General features: G+C 48.0%; 1 protein-coding gene and 1 long non-coding RNA gene across 16 annotated transcripts in view; one reads left to right on the top strand and one right to left on the bottom strand.

The window, feature by feature from the left end:
* EHMT1 (euchromatic histone lysine methyltransferase 1) overlaps nt 1-27,635 on the bottom strand; it is a 153,079-nt gene that overhangs the window by 79,800 nt on the left and 45,644 nt on the right. For 7 of the 12 annotated variants that reach the window (XM_042913126.1, XM_042913129.1, XM_042913128.1 and 4 more), the window contains one exon: nt 6,958-7,024. The exons of 1 other annotated variant lie outside the window; for it this stretch is intronic. In XM_042913126.1, coding sequence (XP_042769060.1) covers nt 6,958-7,024 — 67 coding nt within the window. Of the gene's footprint in view, nt 1-937; nt 1,717-6,957; nt 7,025-8,935; nt 9,105-11,662; nt 11,681-27,635 lie in introns of those variants that run through there. 4 more of the 12 variants (XM_042913123.1, XM_042913132.1, XM_042913127.1 and 1 more) reach the window with 4 other exon arrangements.
* Nucleotides 9,062-23,460, top strand: LOC122205077. Of its 4 annotated transcripts, none has more exons than XR_006195892.1 (5): nt 9,062-9,334; nt 18,255-18,380; nt 19,241-19,342; nt 20,891-21,037; nt 22,627-23,460. It is a non-coding gene; the product is annotated as an uncharacterized LOC122205077 (long non-coding RNA). The 4 variants fall into 4 exon arrangements; XR_006195893.1 differs by having other exon boundaries at nt 20,839-21,037; XR_006195895.1 differs by having other exon boundaries at nt 18,255-18,387.

The raw sequence follows: 27,635 nt of genomic DNA, 5'->3' as shown, positions 1-27,635 counted from the left end.
AACTTAAAGAAAGTGGGTAATAAACCAGAAAAAGGGTCCTATTTTCAGTATATCAGTCAGAAAGCCCATTACAAACCCCTGGACTACAAGCCTATTCTCTATAAGAGCTCGGTCTCCCAGGACAGTTCTGACAGACCTTGTCTGGGACCAGTTATATATAAATGCCTTTTAATATCAGAAAATCTACAAAGATATGTAACCTCATGGCAGACCAAAGCAGAAAGCCCATGACTACACTATGGATGCAGAAAGAGCTTCGGTCAAGTTCAAGACTCTACCCATCCCAGTCCCTTTACTCCAATAACTCTCACGGGAGACCCCATCGTTATGATACTGTCTGTCCCTCTGCCCTAGAGTGTCAGGTCTGCAAGGAGAGTTCTGTCTGTCTATCCACGACATGCCCTGAGACAGAAACAGGGCCTGGGACACAGTATGAGCACAGTAAATACTTCCTAAATGATTACACAACTATAAATTAAGGGTTTTCATTTAAAGTTTATTTCCTTATTTTTGAGAGAGATAGGGAGAGAGAGGATCCCAACCAGGCACCATGCTGACAGCATGCAGCCGGGCGTGGGGCTCACACCCACAAACTGTGAGATCAAGAGTCGGACACTCAACCGACTGAGCCGCCCAGGTGCCTCTCCACCACCTTATTCTAAAATATTGAGGGAAGAACAATTTTCCCCAACACCAAAGTAAATTATGAAAAAGAACAGCAAAGGCACAGGGAGACAGGTTCCCTCCCCTGGAGAAGGGTACCACAGGCCTCTCCACTACCCCACCACAAGAGGAGCTGGGGTGCCTGCTGGTCACAGCAGGGTCGTGGACAGCAGCCCAAGGGGGTGGGCTGGACAGAAGGTAGATTTCCCAGGTCACAGCTTAGACCTGCTGGTTCTGAATTTCTGAAGGTGGGCTCCACACATCTGGGCCTCACCGAGACCTCCAGTGGCTCATCCACAAATCTGAGTTTGAGAAACACTTGTCTTAGGAGGTCCGAAAACCTCAAAGCTGACAAGGGAAAACGTAGAGAACAGATCTGTGACCTAGAAACAGGGAAAAGCTTTGTTATTCATCAAAAGCATAAGTTGTAACAGTAACAAGAAAAAATAAATGTGATTACACAGAATGATGTAACAAGATATAGGTATCTGGTCTCTGCCCCTGGCTCCTGACACAGCTCAGGAAGGGACTCTGGATGCGCTCTTGGATGGGGCTGGTCACCAGAAACACAAAGTCACAGTAAGAAGCTTGGACTCCATCCTCCAGAGAGGGGAGAGGGGCTGCAGACTGAGTTAATAATGCATCATGCTTACATGAGGACACCGCCACAGAAATCCCCGAACCACAGGGTTCGGAGAGCTTCCAGGTGGGTGAACACACCCACATGGGGAGGACGGTACGCCCAGAGAGGGTAGCGAAGCTCTGCAGCCCTTCCCCAGTACCCTGTCCCATGCATCACTCCCACTGGGCTGTTCCTGAGTTCTGTAAGTGTTCCAGCAAATTACCAAACTCGAGGAGAGCGTTGTGGGAATCTCCAATTCACAGCCCACCAGTCAAAGTCGTGTGTGCCCTGGGGACCCTCTGCTTAGGACTGGCATCTGAAGCGGCGGCAGCTTTGCGGGACCGAGCCCCTGACCTGTGGGATGAGCCCTGAGTCCAGGGAGACAGTATTGGAACTGAGTTGCTTGTGGGACACCCAGCTGGTGTCACAGAGAGCTGGAGACCTGCCTGGTGTGGGAAAGCCCACAGGCATGGTGTTGGCTTGTCCTGAGAGTCTGGTAAAGAAGGGAAGGGCAGTGTTCCTCTCAGAGGTCGGAACTGTAGCTACCTGCCATTGCTACCAGTATCTGGCCAGAGCCACCAAGCAAGAAAAAGTAACAAAGGGTGCTGGGGTCAGAAAGAAGCAGCAACATTCATTCCTAACTGACATGATCCCATGTAGAAAATCCAAAGTAACCAACAAGTAAGCTGCCAGAACCAAAGGCAGAGTTTAGAGAGACTGATTATAGAAATGAAACCTAATCTAAACTGTATACCTTATATAAAAATTAATTCAAAATGGAAAAGAAATGTAAGTGTAAAACTATGAAACTTTTAAGAAAAAAAAAAAAAACTGAAAAAAATCTTCAGGATCTAGGGGTAGGCAAGACATCTTATCCTTGACACCAAAGCACAATCCCTAAAAGGAAAAGCAATAAACTAGACTTCATCAAGAGTAAAATTTCTCAAAACTAAACAGCAGCAACTCCAAACAACAAGGAGACCGCGCTTGACAGCCACGGATGGGAATAATTACCAACACAGACAAGGACAGGACATCACCGCCGTGCACCGCACTATTGCTGCAGTGGTTCTGGAAAGTTTTGGCAGCTTCTTCCAGGACTAAACACGCACTTAGCACGTGACAGCAGATGTGGTCATGGGCATTTACCCCAGAAAAATGGAAAGCTGCGCCCAAACCAAGATGAACACACATGTTCACAGTGGCTTTACTGCAGCCGATGAGAACTGGAAACAGCCCAGATGTCCTTCAGAGAGTGAAAGGTTAGACAGATGTAGTCCATCCACACCACAGACTCCTACTTCAGAAAAGAAAGGAACAAACTGCTGACATGTGAAGTAACCTGGACAAATCCCCCAGGAAATGATGCTGAGTGAAAAAAGTCAATGCCAGAAGGCAGCACTCAGTACGACCCCATCGACAGAACACTTGTGAAAGGACAAAACCATGGCACTAGGGCCCAGACTCGCAGCCAGGGCGTAACTGCAGGGGGCCATGGGGGAGGAGCCCCTGCACCATGAAGTGCTCTGCATCTGGCAGTGGGAGGGCACACAAACCTACACTGTGATGACGGACCAGGGATAAATGCACACGTGTGCGAGTAAAGCCAGGGAACCTGAGGAACCCAATACGCAGATTGTATCGACGTCCATATCCTGGTTGCGCTGTCATTACAGTTATGCAAGATGTCACTACTGGGGGAAACTGGGAAAAGGATACATGGGCTCTCTCTGTATTAGTTCTTATCAATGCACGTGGACCTCAATTACCTCAAAGTTCAGTCACAAAAAGATAAAGTGCAATGGAAAACTGGAAAGTAAAATTTTAGACACACCATTTACAACAGCATAAGCAAATACAGAAGAATCATGGCAACACCTGTACACCGAAAACAGTAACGTGTGGCTAAGAAAATTTTAAGAAAAGGAAAATAAATGGAGATATAAAATGGCTTGTCCATGAAACAGAAGACTCAATATCGAGTCTTACATGTGAGTCAAGGAGCTGAGCTCTGACCCGGTGAAGAAAAGAATTCTCAGTGATGGGCATTCAGCAGAGATCCCGAACAGCTAACACCTTACTAGTAGGACTGAGCTACACCTGCTACCTGAGAAACGTTTCTCACACAATGGCAACAAACCAACTACTAACTGAAGGTTACTCTATTTCAGTGCTAAAAATGCTTACAAACAAACCAGTAAGAGGCCAAATTTGTCTGTGAATTAATCAATCAAGTGCCCTGGAAAAGCCCAACAATCTATTAGGGAACAGGGAGGTAGGGGAGACAACCAAACATAACATCGTGTTCAAGCCACAACAATATTATTCAAAACATCTAACCAAAATCACAAGACCTGTGAGGAAAAAGAGAATCCACAATGGAGAGAAAAGTCAGGCAATGAAACACCCAGACAGCGGCACCTGGCTGCCTCAGTCAGTGGAGTCTGTGACTCTGGACCCTTGGACTTGTGGGTTTAAGCCCCACATTGGGTGTAGAGATTACTTAAAAATAAAATCTTTAAAACCAAAACCACAAACACCCAGACATGACAGCAATGGTGGAAGCAGAAGGTACAGGCATTCCAACAGCTATTCCAGCACTGAACAGCATTTAAGGACAATAGGAGGCACCGGCACCACAGCCATCCGTCCACACGGACAACTGATTTTCAACAAGAGTGCAAGGACAATTCAACAGGGAAAGAACACTCCTTTCAACAGATGGTACTGGGACAACTGGGTATCCACTCACAAAGGAATGAAGCCGCACCCCTATGTCACTCGATGTACAAAAATTAACTCAAAATGGATCAAAGACCTAGCTATAAGAGATAAAATTATAAAGCTCTAAGAAGAAAACACAGGCATAAATCTTTGTGACCTTCTATCAAACAATGGTTTCTTAAATGTTACACCAAATGCAAAAGGAGCCAAAGAAAAAACAGATAAACTGGATTTCATCAAAATGAAAAACTTCTGTGCTTCAAAGAGACACCATCAGAAAAACTGAAAAGACAAGCCACAGAATGGGAGAAAATATTTGCAAACTATATCTGCTAAGAAACTAGTATCTATGATATATAAGGAACTCTGACAATTCAACAATAAAAATCAATAAGCAATTTAAAAAGCAGGCAAAGGAAAGCATTAGAGACTGTTAAAAAACTGAGAACAAACTGAGGGTTGATGGGGGGTGGGAGGGAGGGCAGGGTGGGAGGGAGGACAGGGTGGGTGATGGGTATTGAGGAGGGCACCTTTTGGGATGAGCACTGGGTGTTGTATGGAAACCAATTTGACAGTAAATTTCATATATTAAAAAATAAAAAAAAAAAAAAAAAAAAAAGTAAAAAGCAGGCAAAGGATCTAAAATGATACTCATCTGAAAACATACAAAGGGCGAATAAGCACATGAAAAGATGCTCAGCATCACTAATCATCTGGAAAATACATATCAAAACCACAATCAGACACCAGTTTGTACCCGCCCACTCAGATGGCTATAATCAAAATCACAGCCAGTAACAAGAGCTGACAGGAAGTAGAGGAACCGGACCCCTCCCACCCTGCTGGTGTGAGTGTAAAATGTATCCCTGCTGCGGAAATCAGTCTAACAATTCCTCAAAAGGAAGTCAAGACCTTGGCTCAGGGACAGTGTGTGAGAGAGGAAAATGGCACCTAGCATTATTTATCCACAACTTCTATCAGAAAAGGTCCCAGGAGGGGAGCCAGGGAGGGAAAAAGAAGAGTTGGAGACCGTGGGTGCCCATGAAAGAGGACACTTCAAGGAGTGGAGGGGAGCACAGTACCATGAAGAAACCCTCAGGCAGGTCTTAAGAGATCCCACCTGGATGAGGTCCCCCCAAGGCCCAAAGTGAGGGCAGGATGCAGGGCAGGACCACAACCCTCATTCGATCACGCAGGTGCCTGACTGGGTCAGACCTGAACTGGGGGCCCCCCAGAGAGCAGGGTTCCCACTGGGGAGGAAGTGAGGCTTGGAAATGGTCAGAGGAAGCGAAGCAGACACTGCTCAGCTTCGCAACCCACCTTGCTCCCAGGAGCCCCTAGAACTCTACTGGAATCGGAAGCAGCTCTGTTACAAAGGTGTGTCAGTGCAGCACGTCATGCAGAGAAAGACAGCCTGCCCTGTGGCCTGGCCGCCGGAGCACCCGCATTCCACGCTCACCCACGGTGGCCCTTGGCTGTGTGCACAGTGCTCACGTGAGGCGACTATGTGGATGTGAAAAGGTGTCACAGCAGCTCCTGGACTGCCTGAGAAGCAGACAGGGGCTGCAGCAATGCATGCTGGGTGGCCACGCTGCAGCTCAGGAAGGGCACGGAAGGGCAGCCACCAGCGTCGGCGGCAAGGTGGTACTCGGCAGGCCATCCCACCACCGCCGGGATGGCCTGCAAGGCATCGGGGGCACTCAGAGGCACACCCACCAAGACACACAGGTCAGTGATGGGACGCTGCGGGCCAACCCGTGGGGCCCGGTAAGACGGGCCCCTGCTCTCCACTCATCTCTCCTGCCGTGCACACAACAGCAGTCTCACCAGCCACTGCCGGCGCCGCCGCACACCATCGTCTCTACGTTCTCGGGGGAGGGGATAAGCCGCCAGTCTGGCGGCCTGGGTGACCTTGGCCCAGCAGTGCGCCCCGCCTCAGCTCCCCCTCCTCTGAGGAGAGACAGAACCACACAGCACCGGCTGGCATGCGGCCAGAACACCAGGAGTGCCCGCGGCAGCCACCAGCTTCAGTGAGGAGGGACAGTGACGATCGTGGGCAGGTTCCTCCCGCGCTAACCTTCCGAGGCTGCTGGGATGATGCCGTGATACGTTGCTCAGCCCCAGTGCCCGTGTGGCAGGCAGTCCAGGGCGGCTCCCCATCTCCCCTGACAGACAGCCAAACGAAATCCCGTGTCTGCATCGCTCCCGAGCCATCAGCCTCATAGTGTCCGGCCAGGACGCGGCTCTGCAAAGTGAACTTCTCGGCAGCCCTCGCGTGGCTCATGTGTGACACAGCAGGACTCACTTGTCAGAGTCTATTCCGTAGCCCTAACCAACAGAGCAGAGTGCCTCCCACCGTGGCTCCTCACAGGGCTTCTGCTCTGCAAACGCCCCTTCTTCAGCCTCCCTGCACCTCCTGGCAACCCTGCTGTGTTCCAAGCCTCTAGTTTTACCTTGCCCAGAATGTCACACAAATGGAGTCACAGAGTACGTGGCCTGTGGGTTCGGCTTCCTTCACTTAGCAAAACACACTGAGTATCGTCTGTGCTGCCGTGAGAACAAAGCTGCCCCTTCTTCTGAGGTGCTGAGCACCGCCCGCCGTGTGCACGCCACAGGCCATAACCAGGTGATGCGCACCTGGGCACTTCCGCTTTGAGCGCCAGAAATAAAGCTGCCATAAACCTCACCACGACCCTTCTCACTTTCGACTTCCTGGGTGCACTTGAAGATAAGCACCTACCAGGTGTTTGCTTTTCACTCTTGGGTAAAGGCTCCCTTCTCTAGCAGATCTAGGTGTGTGCATTTGTGTCCACCTGGGGATGGGACACGGGAAGCCACGCAGTAACCCAAGTAAAAGCAAAGAAGTTGGGAGCCGGGGACAGGTGAGGAGACACCAGAGCGATGGGTCTTCTGGCCACTTCTCCCGAAGCGGCAAACTGCGCCCTTACCTTCCCTCAGCAGCTCTGTTTTCATGCAGCAATCCTGCTTCGTCTCCCCCTTCGCCGGAACTGCCTGCTAAAGAAGAAACAGCCATCAGCCTGGATTCACCCACAGGCAGACTAAGCAATTCGCCAACACGACTTCTCTAGATGGACGTGGTATCTGGATCCTGACAGAAACTGTCAGGTGACTGCACAGTTAGGACATATTCAAACCAGCAGATACCAGTCACCTCCAGGAGGGAGAATGACACTCTGAAAGCAGCCCAAGGAAACTTCTACTTTATCTGCATTTTAGGAGACAGTTTCTTAATAATAAGAATGTGTTCACGCATCACTTACATAATTAGAAATCTCAAAAGTTTTGACTGTTACTGGAATGCTATAAATTGTATCAAAGTGCATTCTGCTGCTGATGACAATTCAACTAAGTATTTCAAATGAACAAAAACCTACAAAAAACTACAGAAATGGATAAATCAAGAAAATTCAATAAAAACGTCAATCATTAAATATTTGCTCTACTATGCGGAGGCATGAATCACACAACGTCTCTTGGAATTGTTTTTTAAAAATTCTTGCCTTAGGGAGAGTTAGAGTCTGGCTGGAGAAGCACACACAAAACACTCCTGATGGGGTCCCTGCAGGTGCAGCAGCCGCTGCCACCACGAGTCCATGGAGAAGCAGAAGGGGCAGACACAGGCCCCCTCCAGGCCCCCTACTTACAACTTTCAGAAGCTAAGGGCAAAACCCCCAAAACACGTGTCTAACTTCCGTAACACATTCTCCAAAAGACACCACAAAACATTCTCAGGACATTCCTACAGAACCTTGAGGTCCCTGATTTCCCTGAATGCCAAGCATGGCTCCTAAGAGCAGTGGCAGCGCCCCACCCTGTCGCCCTGGACCACCAACCCACCTCAAGTGTGCACAGCAGCCTCCCGCCCTGTGACGTCCCTTCTTCTTCAGTGTTTCCAGAATGTTCCCCCCAGCAGTTCCTAAACAGAGCTGATTTCATCTCCCCAGGTGGACAGGATGAGAGGGGGCGTGAGCATGGCTCAGCTCCCCCTACTGCCCTCCCACCTTCCCCTGGAGCACCACACGTGGCCCCACTGGTGGTTTTCAGAGTCTAAGTAGTGGACCCCCTTCTGTAATCCCTCTTAAACACTCCTGCCACAGGAAGCCAGAATTCGGTGCCAGGCACCAAGTTAAAATCCAGGAACTCAGAGACTTTCTCCCAGAAGGTGGGGAATATGTCCTTGCAGGGAGGGATCAAAGCTGGATGTGTCCCTCCTCAAAGCCCAGGGTCTTCCTAGGTGTTCATCATGGGCAGCAAAGTCGCAGGGCCCAGCCTCTGATCCTCCTTCCACACTCTGACCCCAGCTTCCTGTCCCCGGACCCTGCGGCCTCTCAATAGGCCAATCTCCCCCTTATCAGAAGGCCTCTCCTGGACCCTGCCTCGCCGGCCCCCTGGCACTCACCACCATCAAACATACCACCCAGCCTGTCTGCCCCACCAGCATGCAAACTCTGGCTCCACAGGAGGGGCCTGTCCTGTTCTCTGACATATCCCCGAAGTGTCGGCAATGCCCGGCGTGCAGAAGGAGCCGATGAGCATGTGGCCACAGAAACTACTGGGGCCTTTCTAAGAGGACTGAGTAAGAAAGGCCGCTGGGCCCACTTCCATGTCTGCTTTCCACACAGCTACACACCTGTGTAGATTCTCTGGAACAACCTAGAGGCCCACAGCCAGTGTCTGCCGCATGAATAAAGGAGGCTGAGTGGTAGCCACTCTAACCCCTGACGGGTGAGGGCAGAGCAGGGCACGGCCAGTGTGAACGTCTCAAAGTCCAAAAGCCCAGGGACTGAGCCCAATGATGAGCTCAGCCCACAACTGAAGCAGGAAGAACAAAAATCTCCCAAATTCAGATGCTCTCTGTGGACCGAACCTATGTATGCTAACAAGAGGGAACATGGCTGTCATCACCTTCTCACAAGAGCCGGCAATCCACAAAATCAACACCAAACCAGGAGAGGGGTGAGGACGGAACACGGAGCCCAAACCAGTGACAAACTCCTGTACTGGCAACAGCAGAACCAAACAGAACTTCAAGCCTGCCTGCGGTCCGCGTCGGGGTGGGGGCTGTGAGAACGGCCGGAGTCTCACAGGAGGAGGATAAGGATGCTGGCTCTAGAGCACGGGGCGGCGGGGAGGAAAGCAGCTGACAGTTGCACGCACAGCTGACGCTCTGGACACTGCACCGCACGGCCCCGAAGCAAGGACACCTCGGCAGCAACAAGCACACCACGCACAGAATCTTGGTTCCTCTCTACCACTTCCCACCGAGAGGACTGAGGCTCCTGGAAGAGAGAGAACCAATTCCAGGTGAGGGCAAGGAAAGTTCCAGACTCTCAGACTCCTAGAGCATGAGGTGCTGCATCACACTGTTGTCCACCCTCATATCTCTGGCCCCGAGATTTCCTACCAGCTGAGTAGAAGTCTCTCTGTGGGCTAAGCCTTTTGTGGCTACGCTGGGGCCGGCACAACATGCCCCGGTTGCTGGGCGGACACAGACCTGACATCACCGAGGAGCCGCCAGTGAGACAGCTTCACAGGGCTGACTGGCACATGTCTCCATCTTTAATCAACTATCAACATTTAAAAGTAGGAGCGTGAGGTGCCTGGGTGGCTCAGTCGGTGGAGCGTCCGACTCCTGATTGCAGCTCAGGTCATGATCTCATGGTTGCGGGATCGAGCTCCAAGTTGGGTTGTGCACTGGGCGTGGAGCCTGCTTGAGATCCACTCTCTCTCCCTCGGTCCCTCCCCCGCTCTCGAGCTGTCTTTCTCTCTCAATCTCTCAAAAAAAAAAAAAAAAAAAAAAGTAGGAGAGTTTACAAAGAATCTGGGTTTCGAGAGTCTGGGGAAATAAGAAGCCCGGGCAGAGCCCGAGGAAGGGCTCCTGGACTCCCTAACAGAGCCCTTGACCTCTGTATGTGGACCCAGGAAAACCCTCTCCTGCCCCCCTCTAAGCTCACCAGCAGCGCCTGATGTCCCTCCCAGGGTCAGGTCTTGGCCAGGCATCTCAGAAAGTAGGCAGGGGGCCACCTAACCCCATCTAATCCCAGCCCCCTGACCTCCTACAGCCCATCCAGGGTCAGGCCCAGATGCTCAGGCCTTGCCCCCACTCCCAGCCCATCACAGCTACACCCCAACCACCCACCTCTAGCCTATCCCCACAACCCACTCTCAAATAGGAGTTCTCTGGGGTCCCAAGACCCTTCCAGGGGTCCAAGAGGTCAAAGCTAGCTAGCTTCATGTAATACTAGGAGCCTACCTGCCTGTTTCACTGTGCTTACTTGGGTACCTTAGGAGCCAAAATGGCAGCACCAAATTAAACTTTTTATTTTTTTAATTTTTATTTATTGATTGATTTATTAATAATTTATTGTCAAGTTGGCTAACATATAGTGTATACGGTGTACTCTTGGCTTTAGGAGTAGATTCCCGTGGTCCATCCCTCACATACAACACACGGTGCTCATCCAAACAAGTGCCCCCTTTAATGCCCGTCTCCCATTTTCCCTGCCCCACCCTCATCACCCCTGAGTTTGTTTTCTGTATTTAAGAGTCTCCTATGGTTTGCCTCCCTCTGTTTGTAACTTATTTTTCCTTCCCCTCCCCTACGGTCTTCTGTTAGGTTTCTCAAATTCCACGTATGAGTGAACACACATAATATCTGTCTTTTTCTGACCAAAGTAAACTCCTAAGTGACTGCATTCTTCAACGCTATGCACTCAGGGCAGAAAAGCCAACCTCACCTGGGCATGCCCTTGTTGAGGCGGTGCAATCAGCAGTCTCCCCACGGGCCTTCTCATGAAGGCAGCAGACAAGAGGTAAGCAAGCAGCAATCCAGTCTGCTGGCCGCTCGGGAGAGGCCCGGGGCAGGCGCCGGGCTGAGTGTCACTCACTGGGTGTCTGCATTTGGAAGAACTGGCGAGATCCATGGCTACGCACGTGTGGATGCAGGCCAAACATGTTCTCAAAATAAACACAGTGAGCCCACGACCTCAAAGAAAAACCAACAGTGTGTGTTGCCAATGTTAAAATTCTAGCTTCTGACTGGAAATTAGAATTTGGGTAAATGTGTATCTATCTGCCCCATGAGCTTCACAGCTGCTGGACACTTAAAGACTTTGGATGACAGAAGAGACGTTAATAAGAAAATACAATTTTCTGATCTCGGATGACGAAATGTGCCAACATTTGGAAGATCCCCATAATTTAGTGAGCCAGTGTTTCCCAAATGAGCAGTACCTAATCTTTATTTTTTTTAATTTTTTTTAACGCTTATTTATTTTTGAGAGAGACAGAATGCGAGCGGGGGAGGGACAGAGAGAGAGCGACACACAGAATCCGAAGCAGGCTCCAGGCTCTGAGCTGTCAACAGCACAGAGCCCGACCCAGGGCTCAAACTCACGAGCTGTGAGGTCATGACCTGAGCCGAAGTCAGATGCTTAACCAACTAAGCCACCCGGTGCCCCAAGCAGTACCTAATCTTTAAAACCACACATGACAGCAAGGTGCACTGAGATGCAAGGCCAACCATGGGTTTAAACCTCACAGGGAAGGAAGGCCATCGACATCCTGCTTTGCCCCATCAGGTTCTGGCACACTACAGCCAGCAACACATCCGGAATTATCTAAAAGGCTCACGTGTCTACACGAGGCTGGATCTTCCTCACATACTGCAACCAAACAGCACATCCCTGCAGTCAGAAGCCGGACAAGAAAGAGATACAACAACCTGTAAAGCAATGCCACACTTCTGTGGTTCTGTTTTAGAAAATAGTTATTTTTCACAGAAATCATTCACTTTAACATGTAAACAACAGGTTACAGGTTTACTTTTGTTATTTTTAAGTAAATATGGGTTTTTGTAAAGCTTCAGTTTTCATTTATGTTTTGGTCAATACCAGTAGATAGAACTCACATAAACAAGAGCCCTCTGGGGTCCTAAACAGCTTTTAGGGTTGTTGACTGGCCTTGAGGCCAAGCCATACGTCAAGGACACCAAGCTCCCCCACATCACAGGCCTGCTGAAAATGCCTCCAAACCCCCCGGCGCGCCCAGGGCCAGGCATGGCAGGACAGGCCTCCCCGGATCACTCACGAATGTGTCCTGTCCCCACTGTCAGCCACATGTCCCAGCCATGAAATTAAGATTCATGACTTCTTCCCCCAAAAAACTCTGTTTTAAGAATATTACCTAACACACTTTCAAACAATACCAGAAGTATCCACTATTCTGCTCTGCATCTATTCGGATGCATTCAGGAACTCTTCTGATGAGCACTAACCATCACTCCAGGCCCCAGACAAGCCTCAGAGCCCAAAATAAGACCCCAACATCTCTGCCTTGTCTGCAGCTCTTACTTTTAGAACCCAAGCATCCTCCCTGCTCATTACTCTGAGTGACCACTGACAGTGGCACAGGGCAGAGGAGGAAGCAAAGGGGAGTGTGGAGGAGGAGGAGGAGTGGAGGAGGAGGAGGAGGAGGAGGAAGAGGGGAGGAGGAGGGGGGGAAGGAGGAGGAGGGGGAGGAGGAGGGGAGGAGGAGAAGGGGGGAGGGGGGGAGGAGGCAGTGGCTGCGGCCCAGAGGGCGGACTCCCACCCTGCACGTTCTTCTCTTCCTCACCCTTCGCCTCAACGAGGCTGCCTGGGGACCTGCGGTGAAACAGGAGCTAAGAAGCGGGCCCAAAACTGCAGCACTAACAGCTCCCTCACCCACTGACCCAGACTCCCATCCAACTTCACGGCCTACGACAAATTCCGAGTTAGAGCAGCACCGTAACGGCCCACAGGCTGAAGCGCCCCTGCGGGAGGGGGAAGCACCGCACAAAGTCTGTCCAGTATGCGATCAGAACGGACTATAAACCACAGCAATGGAGCAAACGTTTTGGGAAAGGCACACCAGAATAATGGGGTCCACTCTGCATGCACTTTATGTGCTAGAGTTAGAGCTGAACTTCTAGAAAATGACATTCTGCCCTTTGAATGTCCATCTGATGCACTGAAGCACTGCTGTGGATGGAGGAAAAAAAGAAGGAAAATTGTCCAGTCTGTGAAGTTTTTGCCCTTAAATACAAGTTGGTAGATTACGATATAAACAAAAATCTAGGAGAAAAATGTGTCCCGGGGTGACGCAGAACCTGACCCGTGCTGGAGTTACAAGGTCAAGTGCACTTCCAGCTACGGGTGTCCATTACATTTAGAGTTCAGGGATATGACACATCAATTTGTTTAGTGTAAGCACGTTTACCTGAACTTCATATGTAACTGGGCATCCTGTGTTTTTTATTTGCTGAATTTGGCAACCATGAACGGAGTCTATAAAAGTCAGCAAAAGACAAAAGGGCGCTAAGTTTCAATAATTCTGAAGTGGCAATGTTGACATCAAAAAAAAAATTGTTTTTTTTATTTTTTTTAATGTTTACTTATTTTTGAGAAAGAGAGACAAAGTGCAAGCCGGGGAGGGGCAGAGAGAGAGGGAGACACAGAATCCAAGCAGGCTCTGGGTTTTGAGCTGTCAGCACAGAGCCTGATGAAGGGCTTGAACCTACCAACTGGGAGATCATGACCTGAGCTGAAGTCGGACACTTAACCAACTGAACCATCCAGGCACCCTGCAATGTTGACATTTTAATTTTTTTTTAATTTTTTTAAGTTTATTTATTTTTTTTAATTTTTTTTTTAACGTTTATTTATTTTTGAGTCAGAGAGAGACACAGCATGAACGGGGGAGGGGCAGAGAGAGGGAGACACAGAATCTGAAACAGGCTCCAGGCTCTGAGCCATCAGCCCAGAGCCTGACGCGGGGCTCGAACTCGTGGACCGCGAGATCGTGACCTGAGCTGAAGTCGGACGTTCAACCGACTGAGCCACCCAGACGCCCCTAAGTTTATTTATTTTGAGAGAGACAGCGTGAGCAGGGGAGGGGCAGACAGAGAGAGGGAGAGAGAGAGAAACCGAAGCAGGCTCTGCACTGCCACAACAGAGCCCAACGTGGGGCTCAAACTCACGAAAGTGTGAGATCATGACCTGAGCCAAAACCGAGAATCAGATGCTTAACCGACTGAGCCACCCAGGCGCCCCAGTGTTGACATTTTTAAAAGGCAATATTCTCTGCCCTGTGAAATCATATTCCTAAGAAGAAAAACAATTTTTTTTTTTAGAGAAAGAGAGAGAGAGAGAGAGAGAGAGAGAGAGAGACGGCACAAGTGAGCGAGGGGCAGAGAGAAGGGGTGGGGGAGAGAGGGGGGCTCACCCAAAGTGGGGCTTGTGTTCACCCAGTTCACCCAACGTGGGACTCAAACTCACAAGCCATGAGATCACGACCTGAGCCAAAACCAGATGCTTAAAGACTGAGCCACCCAGGTGCCCCAGAAAAAGAAGTATTAATGAAACAATTTCTCCATAAGACAAAAGAACACAGAAGAAAATAAAACACAGAGGAAAAAACCCAAAGGCATTATAAAATCTTACTCCAGGGCCTTCAGATACCCTAATTTAATCCCACTCCAGCACTCTATCAGATGCCCAGAGCTGCAAGGCCCCCACCCTACCCCCGCCTCTGGCCTGCCTCCCCTGTGCCTCAGTCTAGACTCTGCCAGCCTTACAGACACAGGATGGTCCCAGTATGATCTGCACAGGGGAACGGCTGTGACCTCACCACCCACTCACACCTACCTTAAACCCTGCACGGCACATTTTATGCAGCCAAGACGCCTCTACTGCACAAAAACCAGAAGCAACCTCAGTACAGTCAGGCAACCAACCAATTCTAACTACACAAGACTACAGAGTATTTCTGAAGAAAAACACTCAGTTGTTTGCTTTTAAGGGTAACAAGAGAGGTACCTGGGTGGCTCAGTCAGTTAAGTGTCCCACTTTGGCGCAGGTTCTGATCTCGTGGTTCACGAGTTCGAGCCCCACATCAGGCTCTGTGCTGACAGTTCCGAGCCTGCAGCCTGCTTTGGGTTCTGTGTCTCTCTCTACCCCTCCCCCACTTGTGCTCTGTCTCTCTCTCTCAAAAATAAATAAAACCATTAAAAAAAATTTAAAGTTAACAAGAAAAGAGGGCACAGGAGGAAGATGCCCAGATGTAAAGACCACAACAGTAGTATCTACTGTATTTTTTTAATGTTTGTTTGTTTGTTTATTTATTTATTTTGAGACAGAGAAAGCACAAGCAGGCGAGGGGCAGAGAGAGAGAGAGAGAGAGAGAGAGAGAGAGAGAGGGAGGGAATCCTAAGCAGGCTCCACGCTCAGTGCAGAGCCCGACTCAGGGCTCTATCTCATGAACCACGAGATCATGACCTGAGCCAAAATCAGGAGGTGGACACTTAACTGGAGTAAGCCACCCAGGCGCCCCCTTCTTTTCATTTTTAAATGTAGTACAAGACAGAAAGAAGGCAGTGCTGCCATTTTTACCCCACATCAGAATATGTGTGGACATAATCTAGGTTTCAGCTAGGTTTTTCTTCATGATCAAAAGAAAAAATCTTGGGGTGCCTGGGTGGCTCAGTCAGTTCAGCATCTGACTTGGGCTCAGGCCACAATCTTGTAGTTCCTGAGTTCAAGGCCCGTGTCAGGCTCTGAGCTAATAGCACAGAGCCTGCTTCGGATCCTCTGTCTCCCTCTCCCCCTGACACCTCCCTCCCCTGCTCATGCTCTCTCCCTCTCTCCCTCAAAAATAAACCTTAGAAAAAAAGGAAAGAAAAGAAAAATATCTCTTACGAGTCTGTACCGTACCGTCACTTTATGTGATATAACCATAAAATAAGCATATAATAATCACTTACAACTTAAATAACACAGTATGTAAATAAAATAAAGGCAACCCCCTCGTGACACTTTAAATTAAATGCATTTTCCTCTCAGGGCAGACCGGGGTCTCCCCACTCTGCCCCTCAGTCAGCACTGCTTTCATCCACAGAAGGTGTTTCTCCATTGTCAATGGACGTGAAATGGCTGCATCAAACATAATTCATCATAATACAGTTAACTTCAACTTTACTACATTTGATTTCAGATAGTTTTTAAGAAGACAGTTTCTGCTACGCATACAGTATAAATTAAGACGGTTAAGATTTTGTGTAGAACCTTCGTTACTTTTCCATGCAAGAGTACGACCCATCACTTGTGTTTTATTTACTGTCAGCTCCTGTTTTATTTACAGTGAGCCCCCTCATCAGCACCTGTGCGGGTTCACCTGCAAGGCGAAGTGCCTGCCCCCACGGGTGAAGAGCCTCGGGCACAAGGTTAGGAACGTGCCCAAGGCCAGGCAGCATACCCTGTAGGTGAGGTAACAAACCCAGTTTCCCAGGGTTTGGAAAGGCTCAACCTCCCAGGTACCTGCCCCGCCGGGTTTCTACCACACTGCTGATTTTGTTTTCTTTTTGTAAAATAAACAATGGCTGTTGGAGAAAGATCACAGAAACTCTGACATCACCCCTTCGAAAGTTCCTAAAATTCAAAGACAAATAAGGGCTGGACCAAATTCTGGATAATCTGTAAGTATTTAAATAGTTTCATCCATTTAAACTGTAAAGATATCGGCAGAAAGAACCACGACACTGTGTCAGCTCTAAATCCGGACGGGCCTTTGGCTCATGAGAAGGAAAGCCTCCACTGCTCCATGGCAGCCTGTGAACCCAGGAAGGGCCGGCCAAGGACCCCCAGCGCCAGCCCAGGCTCAGCCCACCTCATCGGTAGCCAGTTACCTCTCAACAGATCAGACCAATGGTGTCCACATCACGAGGACAGCCAGGAACCACGGTAATGATAGCTCTGGACCAGCCCCACCGAGTCTCCACACTGCCAGCGGTGCAGCCAACCCCGGATGGTGGAAGCTTGGCCGGCCTCTACTCGGGCGGAACCACAACAAACGGGGGCTGGGAGCGCAGAGTAGTCTGAAAGGAAGACTTAAGAGGGAAAAAAGAGAATCATCTATCTCAGGGCCCTTTGGCTCACTTTTCCAGAGAGCTCTGTTCTCTCAGGTGACCTAAATTAGTGAAGCCCAATCGTAACGTGGCTTTCTCCACAAAGATGCAGCCATGCGGACTCCTGTGGAAAGAAGATCTTCCCCCACATTCATTCCAACTCCCCCAGCGATCCAATGGGAAAACTCTAGTCTCAACAATAAGGATCTAACCACAAAAAGTATCCTTATTTATGACAGCAAGGGCGAAACCCTTAAAGGCATCAGAAATTTAAAACTGCTTCCAAATACTCTAACCTCTGAAGTGGAGTGGGGGTCCACTGGACAACAGACCAGCCCCACGGCTAGCACACACGGGCCAGGCCAGACCAAACCTACAGGGAGCAGCACATGTGGACAAACATTTCCTGACAGCCGGCTCCATGACTCGGCCATACAAATACGGAAGCCAACGTCGAACCAACCTGCCACACAGATCTCAGACCCTGCTGTGTGTGCATGGAGCCAGTGCTCTGGTCTGATCTTGGGCCTGAAAGCTGCTCCCCCTGCCCTGGCAGCACCAGCATTTCCAAGGCCACAGCCATCTCACAGATAAGCTCCCTCCCTTCTCAGGGCTCAAGCCACCCTGGACCCATGTATCCACGTTATTCGGAACTCCTATTTTAAGCACAGACGTCGAGAAGGTTACTCTTTTAACTACTATACACACACACACACACACACACACACACACACACCCCTTAAGTTTGAAAAGAGTCAAAGCCATTCCAAAAAGAATTTGAGAGAAGGTGACCAACATGGCAGCCCACAGAGGAACCTGGTAAAGATGTGCCCACACTACAGGGGGAGGAGGGAGGGAGTCCATGTCCTCCCACGAAACTGCCATCTCCTCAATGCAGCCTCAAAGCACCCTTACCCTCGTGTTTTGCGGGGTGTGCCACATTTCACATAGTATCTACTGGAGCTGTAGAGATACCCAACAATGGTGAAATACTAAGAAAAAGGAAGGGAAAATCCTCTCTAAACACGTAAGTGCATGCTTGCTGGACTCTGTGGTTCCAGGGGTGATCGCGCTTTCACATTTCACAGCTAGGAGGCCAAGGGAAAGAAAAGCCCTTCTCCTCCAACAAAGAGCACACTGCTCACGGCTCACAGGCTTTCCTCACTCGGCCGCTGGAGGCAATCTGCAGCATCCCACACACAGGGCAAAGAGGACCTTCTCTCCCCAAGGGTGGAGATGTCATGGCTCTAGCCACCTTAGGAGAAATGCTAATTCTGACCTGCCAGTTGTTCCTCTCTCCTTTAGGACTCTGCCCAAGATCTGGACCCAGAGACCGCGTCCTCTCCTCGAGAACTGCATCAGGGCCAGCGCAGCACTGTCAACACCAAATGGATTCCCAAAGATGGGATGCGTCTTCTGTCCAGGAAACTTGTGAGATGTAGAGTGCTATCTGCTCACCCCCTAATTTTCAACTATTTTCCACATACCAATTTCACTAGCTAATTATCAAAAGGGGTGGGGAGAAAAAGAATGAATCCTTTCAATATCTGAGAGATTTCCTTTTCCCTCTTTTGTCTTTTTGTTTTTTCCCTTTGGCAGCAAAAGGAGTTAGTTCCTAATTTTGGAAAATACAATTACTATCCAAAGTAGCCCCAGAAATTACATTTAAGGGACTGTGAAATATCAGAACAGACTCCCTTTCCATCTGCTATTTAACCCTTAATTGGCTTCTCTGCAAAGGAAAAAACCAAAGGCGCTACGTGCTTGCTGCTCCCTTGACCTAGGCTAGGCTTGGCTATTGTAGTTTTCCAAAGATGGCCAGACCAATGTGCACACGACCCTACACACCTCTCTAACAAGGTGATGCTGACATTCCTCCATGAGAGGTGGGCTGTGCTCCTTCGCCTTTAATAAGATGGGCTTTTGTGACAGCCTAGACCTGAGACTGTGGCTAAAGTGAGCTCCATGGTGCGTGAGGCCAGGTCACAAAAGCCCTGAGGACCCCAGAGCTGTGGCCACCTGTGGGCGTTCCAACCAGCAGCCCACACAAGAAGCACACACCACCAGAAGTGCAAGCCATCCCCAGTGCCGGAGGCTTCCAGCTGAGGCCCCAGGCTCATGGACCAGAAAAAAGCCATCACCCCCCCCACACACACTGCCCTGTCTGAACTGCCAGCCCCATGAAGGATAACAAGTGATCACTGTTGTCTTTAGGCACTATGTTTCAGGGTAGTGAGCTAAGCATTAACAGACAACTCGAACAGTGCCCTTGTCCTTTGTGTCCCTTCCAGGCCACACCAAGCACAGCCCTGGGCCTGGGACCCACAACAGAGGTCAGACCCCCATAGAACGTGATTTCCAGAGAAGACACAGCAAGCTGAGAAATGAAACAGGTGCGTGGACACCTGTGGGGAAAGCACGGCCTCTCCCACTCTGAACCGTGGCTCCACAGCCCCCTAAGCTTCCATGAGTTAAAGCATGCTATCTGAACCCTTTCCGGTCTGTGGAGGAAAACAAAAACAAAAGCCAGCCACACACCCAGAACAATCTCCCAAGATATAACCGGCTAAGTGCTGGGCTATAGCAGGTGTCTGTTCTGAGGGCATAAACCAGGGAATGGAGGTCACACAATGTTTACTTTCAGTCTGACTTTCCACACGGTGAAGATATCTACACATATTTACCACATAAATATGCTGATTTCTTCTTTTATACGTCAGTCTCTTGTGAATTTGGATAGTATGATCATCACAATTTGGTTTACTGACAAAATCAAGTTTCCAGACCTGCAAAGGTGACACTTGCTTCCCATGGGGACCTTCTGCCTGGTTCTCACACTGACGGGTCCCACCCTACACAGCAGTGCAGGGGGTTCTCTACCTGGCTAAGCAGAAAACCAGTGGTGGGTCTGGGTACACCTAGTGCCATTAGATGCTCATGGGGCACACAACTCAACATGACACCAGGAAGACTCACAATCTTTGACATTGGAAAACATCTACTCCATCTCTCCTACTTTAACTCAGACTAAATTAAAATGAAAATGGACTCCATTAGAAAGGAGGATGTCTTTGAGGCGCCTGGGTGGCTCAGTTGGTTAAGTGTCAGACTTCGGCTCAGGTCATGATCTCGCGGTCTGTGGGTTCGAGCCCCGCGTCAGGCTCTGTGCTGACAGCTCAGAGCCTGCAGCCTGCTTCAGATTCTGTGTCTCCCCCTCTCTCTGACCCTCCCCCGGCTCACACACTCTCTCTCTCTCAAAATAAAGACACACACAAAAAAAATTAAAAAAAAAAAAAAAAAAAGAAAGAAATGAGGATGTCTCACTGGCAGAAAGGCACAGAGTGGAGACAACGGGGCCACCAGGATGCAGCAATCAGCTGTGCGCCTAACACAGGCCTGTCCACCAGCTACATCCGCATGTACCACGGTGACTCAACAGTGAGAGTAACCTTACAAGGCCAGAGTAACTCAGTTCCACTCCAAAGATCTAGCTCTTAGTTCCTCAGTTTCAACCAAGTTTTTCCTAATATAAAACCATCACGAAGGGAAATCACTCAACATGATGTCATTTGTTATACCCTTAGGTTATCAATATAAAAAACAAAATGGGCAACGTGGCTCAGAAATACAGTCGTCCTAACAAACTCAGTAACAGAAATCCACAATGTGGGACATTCTGCAAGACCACTGACATAGCTTCCTCATCGCAAAAGATGAAAGATATTAGCAGGGGTAATGGTTGCAGATATCAAATATAACAACCAAATGCAAAGTGTGGATTCTGTTAGGATCCTAATTTAAACCAACCAACCATAAAATGACATTTTGACATAATCGGAGGGTGATTTTAAAATAGATGTCATCAAGCAATCACTTCAAATTTTGTTAGGTGTGAAAACAACACTGTGGTTACGTAAGGATGCCTTCTGCGTTTTTAAAAGGTACGTCCTCTGAGTTGAGAAGCGGAAGTTTCGCGGCCTCTATGGTGTGCTCCAAAATACCACAGCAACAAAAAAAAAGGAAAAGGAAGAGAAGGAACGAACAAGATAGGAACCATGTGGCAAAATCTTGACCATGATCATGGAATTGTAAGTCGTCTACTTTGCACGTGATGGAAACTTAAATTCTTCATAAAATCCTAAAGAAAAACTAGTTCTAAACTACAGATGACATCTGAGTGTCCTGCAGAGCTCAACATACAGTCCACAGCAGGCCTGACACCCTCACACGATTCAAGCTCAGCTCTCTGCTGACCAGGCATGGTACCTTGCTGCCTTACTTTCCTCTTGACCAAATGGGTACAACTATCCAAAACCCAGCTCAGAGGGCTCAGGAAGCTGCAGAACGTTCAAAACGGTGGGCAACACACAATAAATTCCGGCCACTTTTACTGCTCGATGTACTTAGTACATACATCATAAAGATATTTCTAGTATCTGCCATGTGCCAGACATAAACTTGTCACTCATTCCCCAAAGTCAACTGTTCAAACGCAAGCGTGTCTCAAGCTGGCCCCAGCCCCAGTGGATTCTGTGCACCCTATCTGCCCCAGTGACCAGTCACCACACTCACTGCTCTCTTGTCTCCATCCATGCCCTAGAAGAGCAGCAGCTATTTTCCTTTTCCAAAGATCCCATTACTGCCATGCTCAAAAGCTATGAAGGACCAGTTCCCAAAAGGGTGGGTCTGGCCCCACTACTCGGACCATCTCAGGGAGGGGCTGCCACACTCCCCCAGCTCTCTAATGTCACACTTCTCTTAAGACTCCCCACGAGTCTTCAATACCACACCCTCTTTTGAAAGAGGCCATGGTCCAGCCCACACATGTCCACTCCCTCGTCACCAGCTTTGAGGCCAGCCCCTCCCCAAGTACTCATAGACCTCACTTAACTGGAGTCCAAGAGCATCACTCACTGCCAATACACACGGCAGGGCCACACATCAAGTCAACGTACAAGCTCATGACTCTTCCCCAGACACAAAACACGCACATAAAAAAATGTCTTCTGGGGCGCCTGGGTGGCTCGGTTGGTTGAGCGTTCAACTTTCTGGCTCAGGTCATGCGTGATCTTGTGGTTCGTGGGTTCGCACTCTACATTGGACTCGCTGCTGTCACAGTGCAGAGCCTGGAGCCTGCTTCGGATCCTCTGTCCCCGGCTCTCTCTGCCTCTCCCCCACTCGCGCTCTCTCAAAAATAAATAAAACATTAAGAAAAAAAATTTTTTTAACGTTTTCTTACTTTTTACTATTGTAAGAACTCCCTTCTAAAAAGATTGATTAGAAAAAAACCATCTGACTCTAGATTTCAGCTCAGGTCATGATCCATGCGGACAGTGTGGAGCCTGATTAAGATTCTCTCTCTCTGCCCCTCTACCCTGCTAGTACACACGCTCTCTGAAATAAAAAATTAGAAATAAATAAATAAATAATAAAGGAAACACTCAAAGGTACATATAAATATACTTTATGAATGCCAATAAAGGAGACCTTTCCCTGACAATATTTTGGCATCTTGACCAGTATCGGCCGATTGTTTCCTATAATTCCCATTTTATCCCTTTTCCAAATTCTTCCACAGTCCAGTCAACTTTCTCATCAGTTCTGCCTACTTTGCACTTCAACAGAATCAGCAACTTCCCATGGATTTTTAGTAAACTGTGCTTCATTTCTATTTCAGGAAACAAGAACCATTTTAAAAGCTCCTGTATTGAAGGACTAAGGGAACAAAACGACCATAGCCAAGGAGGCACAGAGCCATGATCTCTGACTGGAGGGGACAAGGCTGGGAGATGGCACCCACTTCACATTGACTGGGACAGCCATGGTCAAAAAGATGAGCCAAAACAAAATCAAGTGCTGGCAAGGATGTGGAGAAGCTGAAACCCTCACGCGTTGCTGGCGGAAATGCAAAATGACGTGGCTACTGTGGAAAACGGTTTGGTGGTTCCTCAGAAAGTTAAAGAAAGAATTACCACATGACTCAGCGATTTACTCCTGGGTGTACACTCCAAAGACTGAAAAGAGACACTCAAACAGATGCTTGTACACAAACATTCAGAGCAGCACTATTCACAACAGTCACAAGATGGAAAAAACTCACATGTTCATCAGCAGATGAATAAACAAAATGTGGTCTATGCATACGAGGGAAGATTACTCAGCCAGAAAAAGAAATGAGGCTCTGCCACAGGCCATCGCGCAGATGAACCTTGAGAACGTTATGCAGAGTGAGATGCGCCAGGCACAAAATGACAAATCAGTCTACTTACATGAAACACCTACTTCAGGCAAATTCATAGAGACAAAAAAAGGAAAGGAGAGTTACTGCTTAATAGGTACAGAGTTTCTGCTTGGGGTGGCGAGAATGTTTTACAAACAGGCAATGATGATGGTCACACAACACCGTAAACATACTTATGCCACCAAAAGTAGGCTTAAAAATGGCTGAGGGGCACCTGGGTAGCTCAGCCGGTTAAGCTTCTGCTCTTGATTTCGGCTCAGGTCCTGATCTCAAGGTTAGTGAGTCTGAGCCCCGAACTGGAATTCTCTCTCTCCCCCTCTCTCTGCCCCTCCACTGCTCACGCATGCTCTCTCTCCCTCAAAAATAAATAAACTTTAAAAAATGGCTGAAACAATAAGACTTAGGTTTAAGCATATTTTACCACAATAAAAAAGAAAGACGCGGAAAAAGATTGAGGGGTGTGCCAGGATAACTCTACCTATACAATCAGGGATTCTTTAACAAAGTCAATGCAATTCTTAGGACTCCTTTACAAGGAGAGATGTAATGTGTATACAATACAAAATCAGAATATAACATATAACACTTATGTATTTAAAAATGAGATTACCATACCAGTGTTGAAAGCATGGCGTCACAAACTACACTGTTTAAAAGAGATATATCAATCTGATGTGGATAGCTGGATTACGGCTGTCGGAGTGGTAGGGCATCTGGCGGGCAACCTAATCTCAAACGGCTCATGAAAAAAAATCTCTTTTATCATACTTGCAACTTTCCTTACATTAAGTTTGAAAGTATTTCAAAAGAAGAAGAAAAGCAGTTCTATAGACAGAGAAAACACAACACCTACAAAGACTGACTACACGGTTTTGGTGGGCTCGAATACATCTGCATAAAACTCCATAAGAGAGAAATCTGAAGGGATGTGTATCAAATCATCGTAGAAACTGTGGGGACACTGTCGAGTAAGAAAGGGACACACAGGGACACATAGGGCAGATCCTGCCTGAACAGGATTTGATCTTCAAAAGGAAAATTCCTACATTATTGCACGATTTTACATTTTTAATTTAAGTAAAGGAAATGAATTGGGGGAGTTAGGTGAAAACTACAAAGCATATACTGTAACATTTGCATATAACTTTCCAAACATTTTTCTGTGCAAATACACTCATGAAGGTACAACTAATACAGACTACATAAACGGGCAGTCAATTTTTCCCTTAACTACTGGGAGCAAATGAATTCATGCCGTCACAGCACAGGCTGCAGCAGCAGATCCTTAGCATGCACTGAGCTCTCCCCGCACACAGGACCCAACTAAGAGACACACAGGGCATCTATGACATCTCAGCATCATAAACAGCCTTGAAGTGAACACCTTCACTTAATACACTCCTTTGCATGTAGTTCCCCATAAATTTCTCCAAGAATGCCGTAAAAGAAAGGACGAAAGAAAAGAAAAGAAAAGAAAAGAAAAGAAAAGAAAAGAAAAGAAAAAAGAAAAGGGACAGAGCTAGAAATTAAAGCTATACTTTCCCTTACACAAATGATGTGCTAAATGTCTCAGCGGGGCTCTTAAACAGAGGGGGTGTTTTTTTCCTTCTTAAGACTCAAACACTAAAAACATTTTGGAAAACAACTCCCTATCCTTCTCATGTCTGTTTGTGGTAAATCTAGGGTTCAATCTCAACTGTAAGAGAAAGGAACCTTTCCCCTGGCCCAACCCCACTTTACCGAGAAACCAGCAATGTGAGGCCTGGCTGCATGGCCCTGTCTGTCCCAGACACAGAACAGGTCTTAGCAGGCGGGGTCTACACACCTAAGGAGCTGCCAACAGAGCCAAGTCAGAGAAGACATGAAGCACTGAAGTGATCAGATGCCCTTCCTGCCAGCCAACCTCAAGGCTCACATCACTGAATGTTACTGTTTGTAGACCAATTAAGGAGCTACCGAGTTGATTCCTAACACCCTAAGTGACGGAAGCACAAAGGCACACGAACCTCCGCTGTTTTCCAAGCCAGCTAACTCTCCTACCAGCAGCTATGGTAATGCCACCAAGCACTACACAACTCTGATTTACACGAACAACTGTTTTTCTGAAGTCCAAACTCTAACAGAATAGGTCACACTACCAACAAGTCACCTATGTAGTGTGCCATTAGCCACAACATCCCTTCTACCCTGGAGCTCCACATGCATGCTCGCGCACAGCTATATGGCCTTACTGTACCTGCACGTGAAAGGAACATCAGGCTCTTCCTATAGGGACTGTCTCTTCTCCATACATGCTATTTTGACAACGATTCAAATTATTGCAGAATGTTCTATGTTCCCACTCGTGGCCCACAGTAGCAGCTTTCCTGACCTCCCTTTAATAAAGTCTCTAAGGGGCGCCTGGGTGGCTCAGTCAGTTAAACATCTGACTTCGGCTCAGGTCATGATCTCACAGTTCGTGAGTTCAAGTCTTGCTCCAGGAAAGCTCTGCTTCTCTCTCTCTCCTTCTCTCTCTCTCTCTCTGCCCCTCATGGGATTCTCTCTTTCCCACCCCCTTCGCCGCCCCTCGCTCACTTGCACCTTCTCTCTCTCTCTCAAAACAAATAAGTAAATAAATAAAGTCTGTGCAATAGGAATGCCTGTCAACAATGAGCTCACTAGTCCACATCAAGAGGGGCCCTATGGGAAGGAAGCATGATTCCGGTGTTTATGCTCATCACTAGAACTGTATCAAGTGGTAAAACTGAGAGAAGAAAAACAGCACGGGAAAACAAGAACTCAGAGGTGAGGGTGAGGAGAGGGTCTGCCTTCACGGTGACTGTTACTTCTGTTAGCACCATGAACTAAATTAAACTGCCAGTGCACTAGTGGGGGGGGGGGGATCAACCATGTAGGGTAGCCATCCTTTGGACTACAACTCCCCCTCCAGCCATGGGATCTGGAGACCTCAACGGAGCATCCCCATAAAGGTGGCTTGCAGGGTTCTCAGCACAAGGACACCCTAACCTCCCCTCCAAGTTCCTGGTTATGTGAGGCAATGCACCCCCCCTTTTTTAAATTTTTGTAATGCTTTTATTTATTTTTGAGAGAGAGAGAGAGCGCACAAACAGGGGAGGGGGACAGAGAGAGAGAGAGAGGAGAGAGAGAGGAGAGAGAGAGAGAGAGAGAGAGAGAGAGAGAGAGAGAGAGAGAATATCCTAAGCAGGCTCCACACTGTCAGCACAGAGCCCAATGGGGGCTCGAACCCACAAATCATGAGATCATGACCTGGGCTGAAATCAAATTGGACACTTGACCAACTAAGCCACCCAGGCACCCAGCATCCCCTTCTTTTGTTGAAGCTCATTGAAGTTGATTTCTGCTACCTGGTTCCATCTCTTTCTCCACTGACGCAAATTGAGGCCCTGAAGTTTCCCTTGCGTGCCACCTAGTTATTAAGGAGCACAGCCCGTGACCGGCAAAGCCCCCCAGGGAGCTAAAACTGGGTGGTAGGAAGACATCTGCCACCACAGACTAACTAGAAATGGATAAAAGCAAATTTCTAAATAGAGAAAAATATCATGACTCCTTAGACACAAATTTTCAATCAAGAACAAAATAAACCATTATTTCCTCACAAAACACAAAAAAAGCTGGTATTAGGAAAAACCAGTTCACTTGAAATTTTTAACTTTTTAAGATTTTAAAGTATTTAAGGGCTTCTGGGTGGCTCAGTCGGTTAAGCGTCCAATTTCAGCTCAGGTCATGATCTCACGGTTTGTGAGTTCAAGCCCCACATCAGGCTGTCTGCTGTCAACGCAGAGCCCACTTCAGATCCTCTGTCCCCCTCTTTTTCTGCCCCTCCTCCGCTCTCCTTCTCTCTCTCTCTCTCTCTAATTAAAAAAAAAAAAATTAAAACAAAGATTTTAAAGCATTTAATAAATCCCAAGCCCAGTGACTACTGTAAAGGAAAATGATTTTTACTGTTTCAACAGCTTCCTGTAGCATTAAAACAGGGGTTAGCATAAACACACACCAATCCCAGGGCTCACTCTCACGCCCCAAACTTGGATGAGCAAAATGTCTCACTATCCACATGCCTTAGTGGTCATGGGGTCAGGACGAAAGTCAGATCTGGTTGGTCCAAATCTTATAGGGAAAAACAGAATGAGTGCCTCCAACACAGTGGATCCACTTGCTTCGAGGCTGAATCTTGAGGGGTGACACAGAGGCTTCCCAGGGACACTGGGGCTACAACTTGGAAAGTAGGAAATACTGGGGGTAGTGGACGATCCTGAATTTCTGGAGGAAAAGTCAACATTTTTACTGCCACCAATAATGGAGGAATGTAAGCAGAAGTACTTTGTGCTGTTTCATATCCATAATATATTAAGTCAGACAGAAGACAAATAATTTTTGGACAAAGAATTTGTAAGATGTGCAATATAGATACTACAAAATTTTAG

The sequence above is a fragment of the Panthera leo genome, chromosome D4 (genome assembly GCF_018350215.1).
Source record: "Panthera leo isolate Ple1 chromosome D4, P.leo_Ple1_pat1.1, whole genome shotgun sequence".
Taxonomy (NCBI): domain Eukaryota; kingdom Metazoa; phylum Chordata; class Mammalia; order Carnivora; family Felidae; genus Panthera; species Panthera leo.
This window is presented reverse-complemented; position numbering and strand designations above follow the sequence as displayed.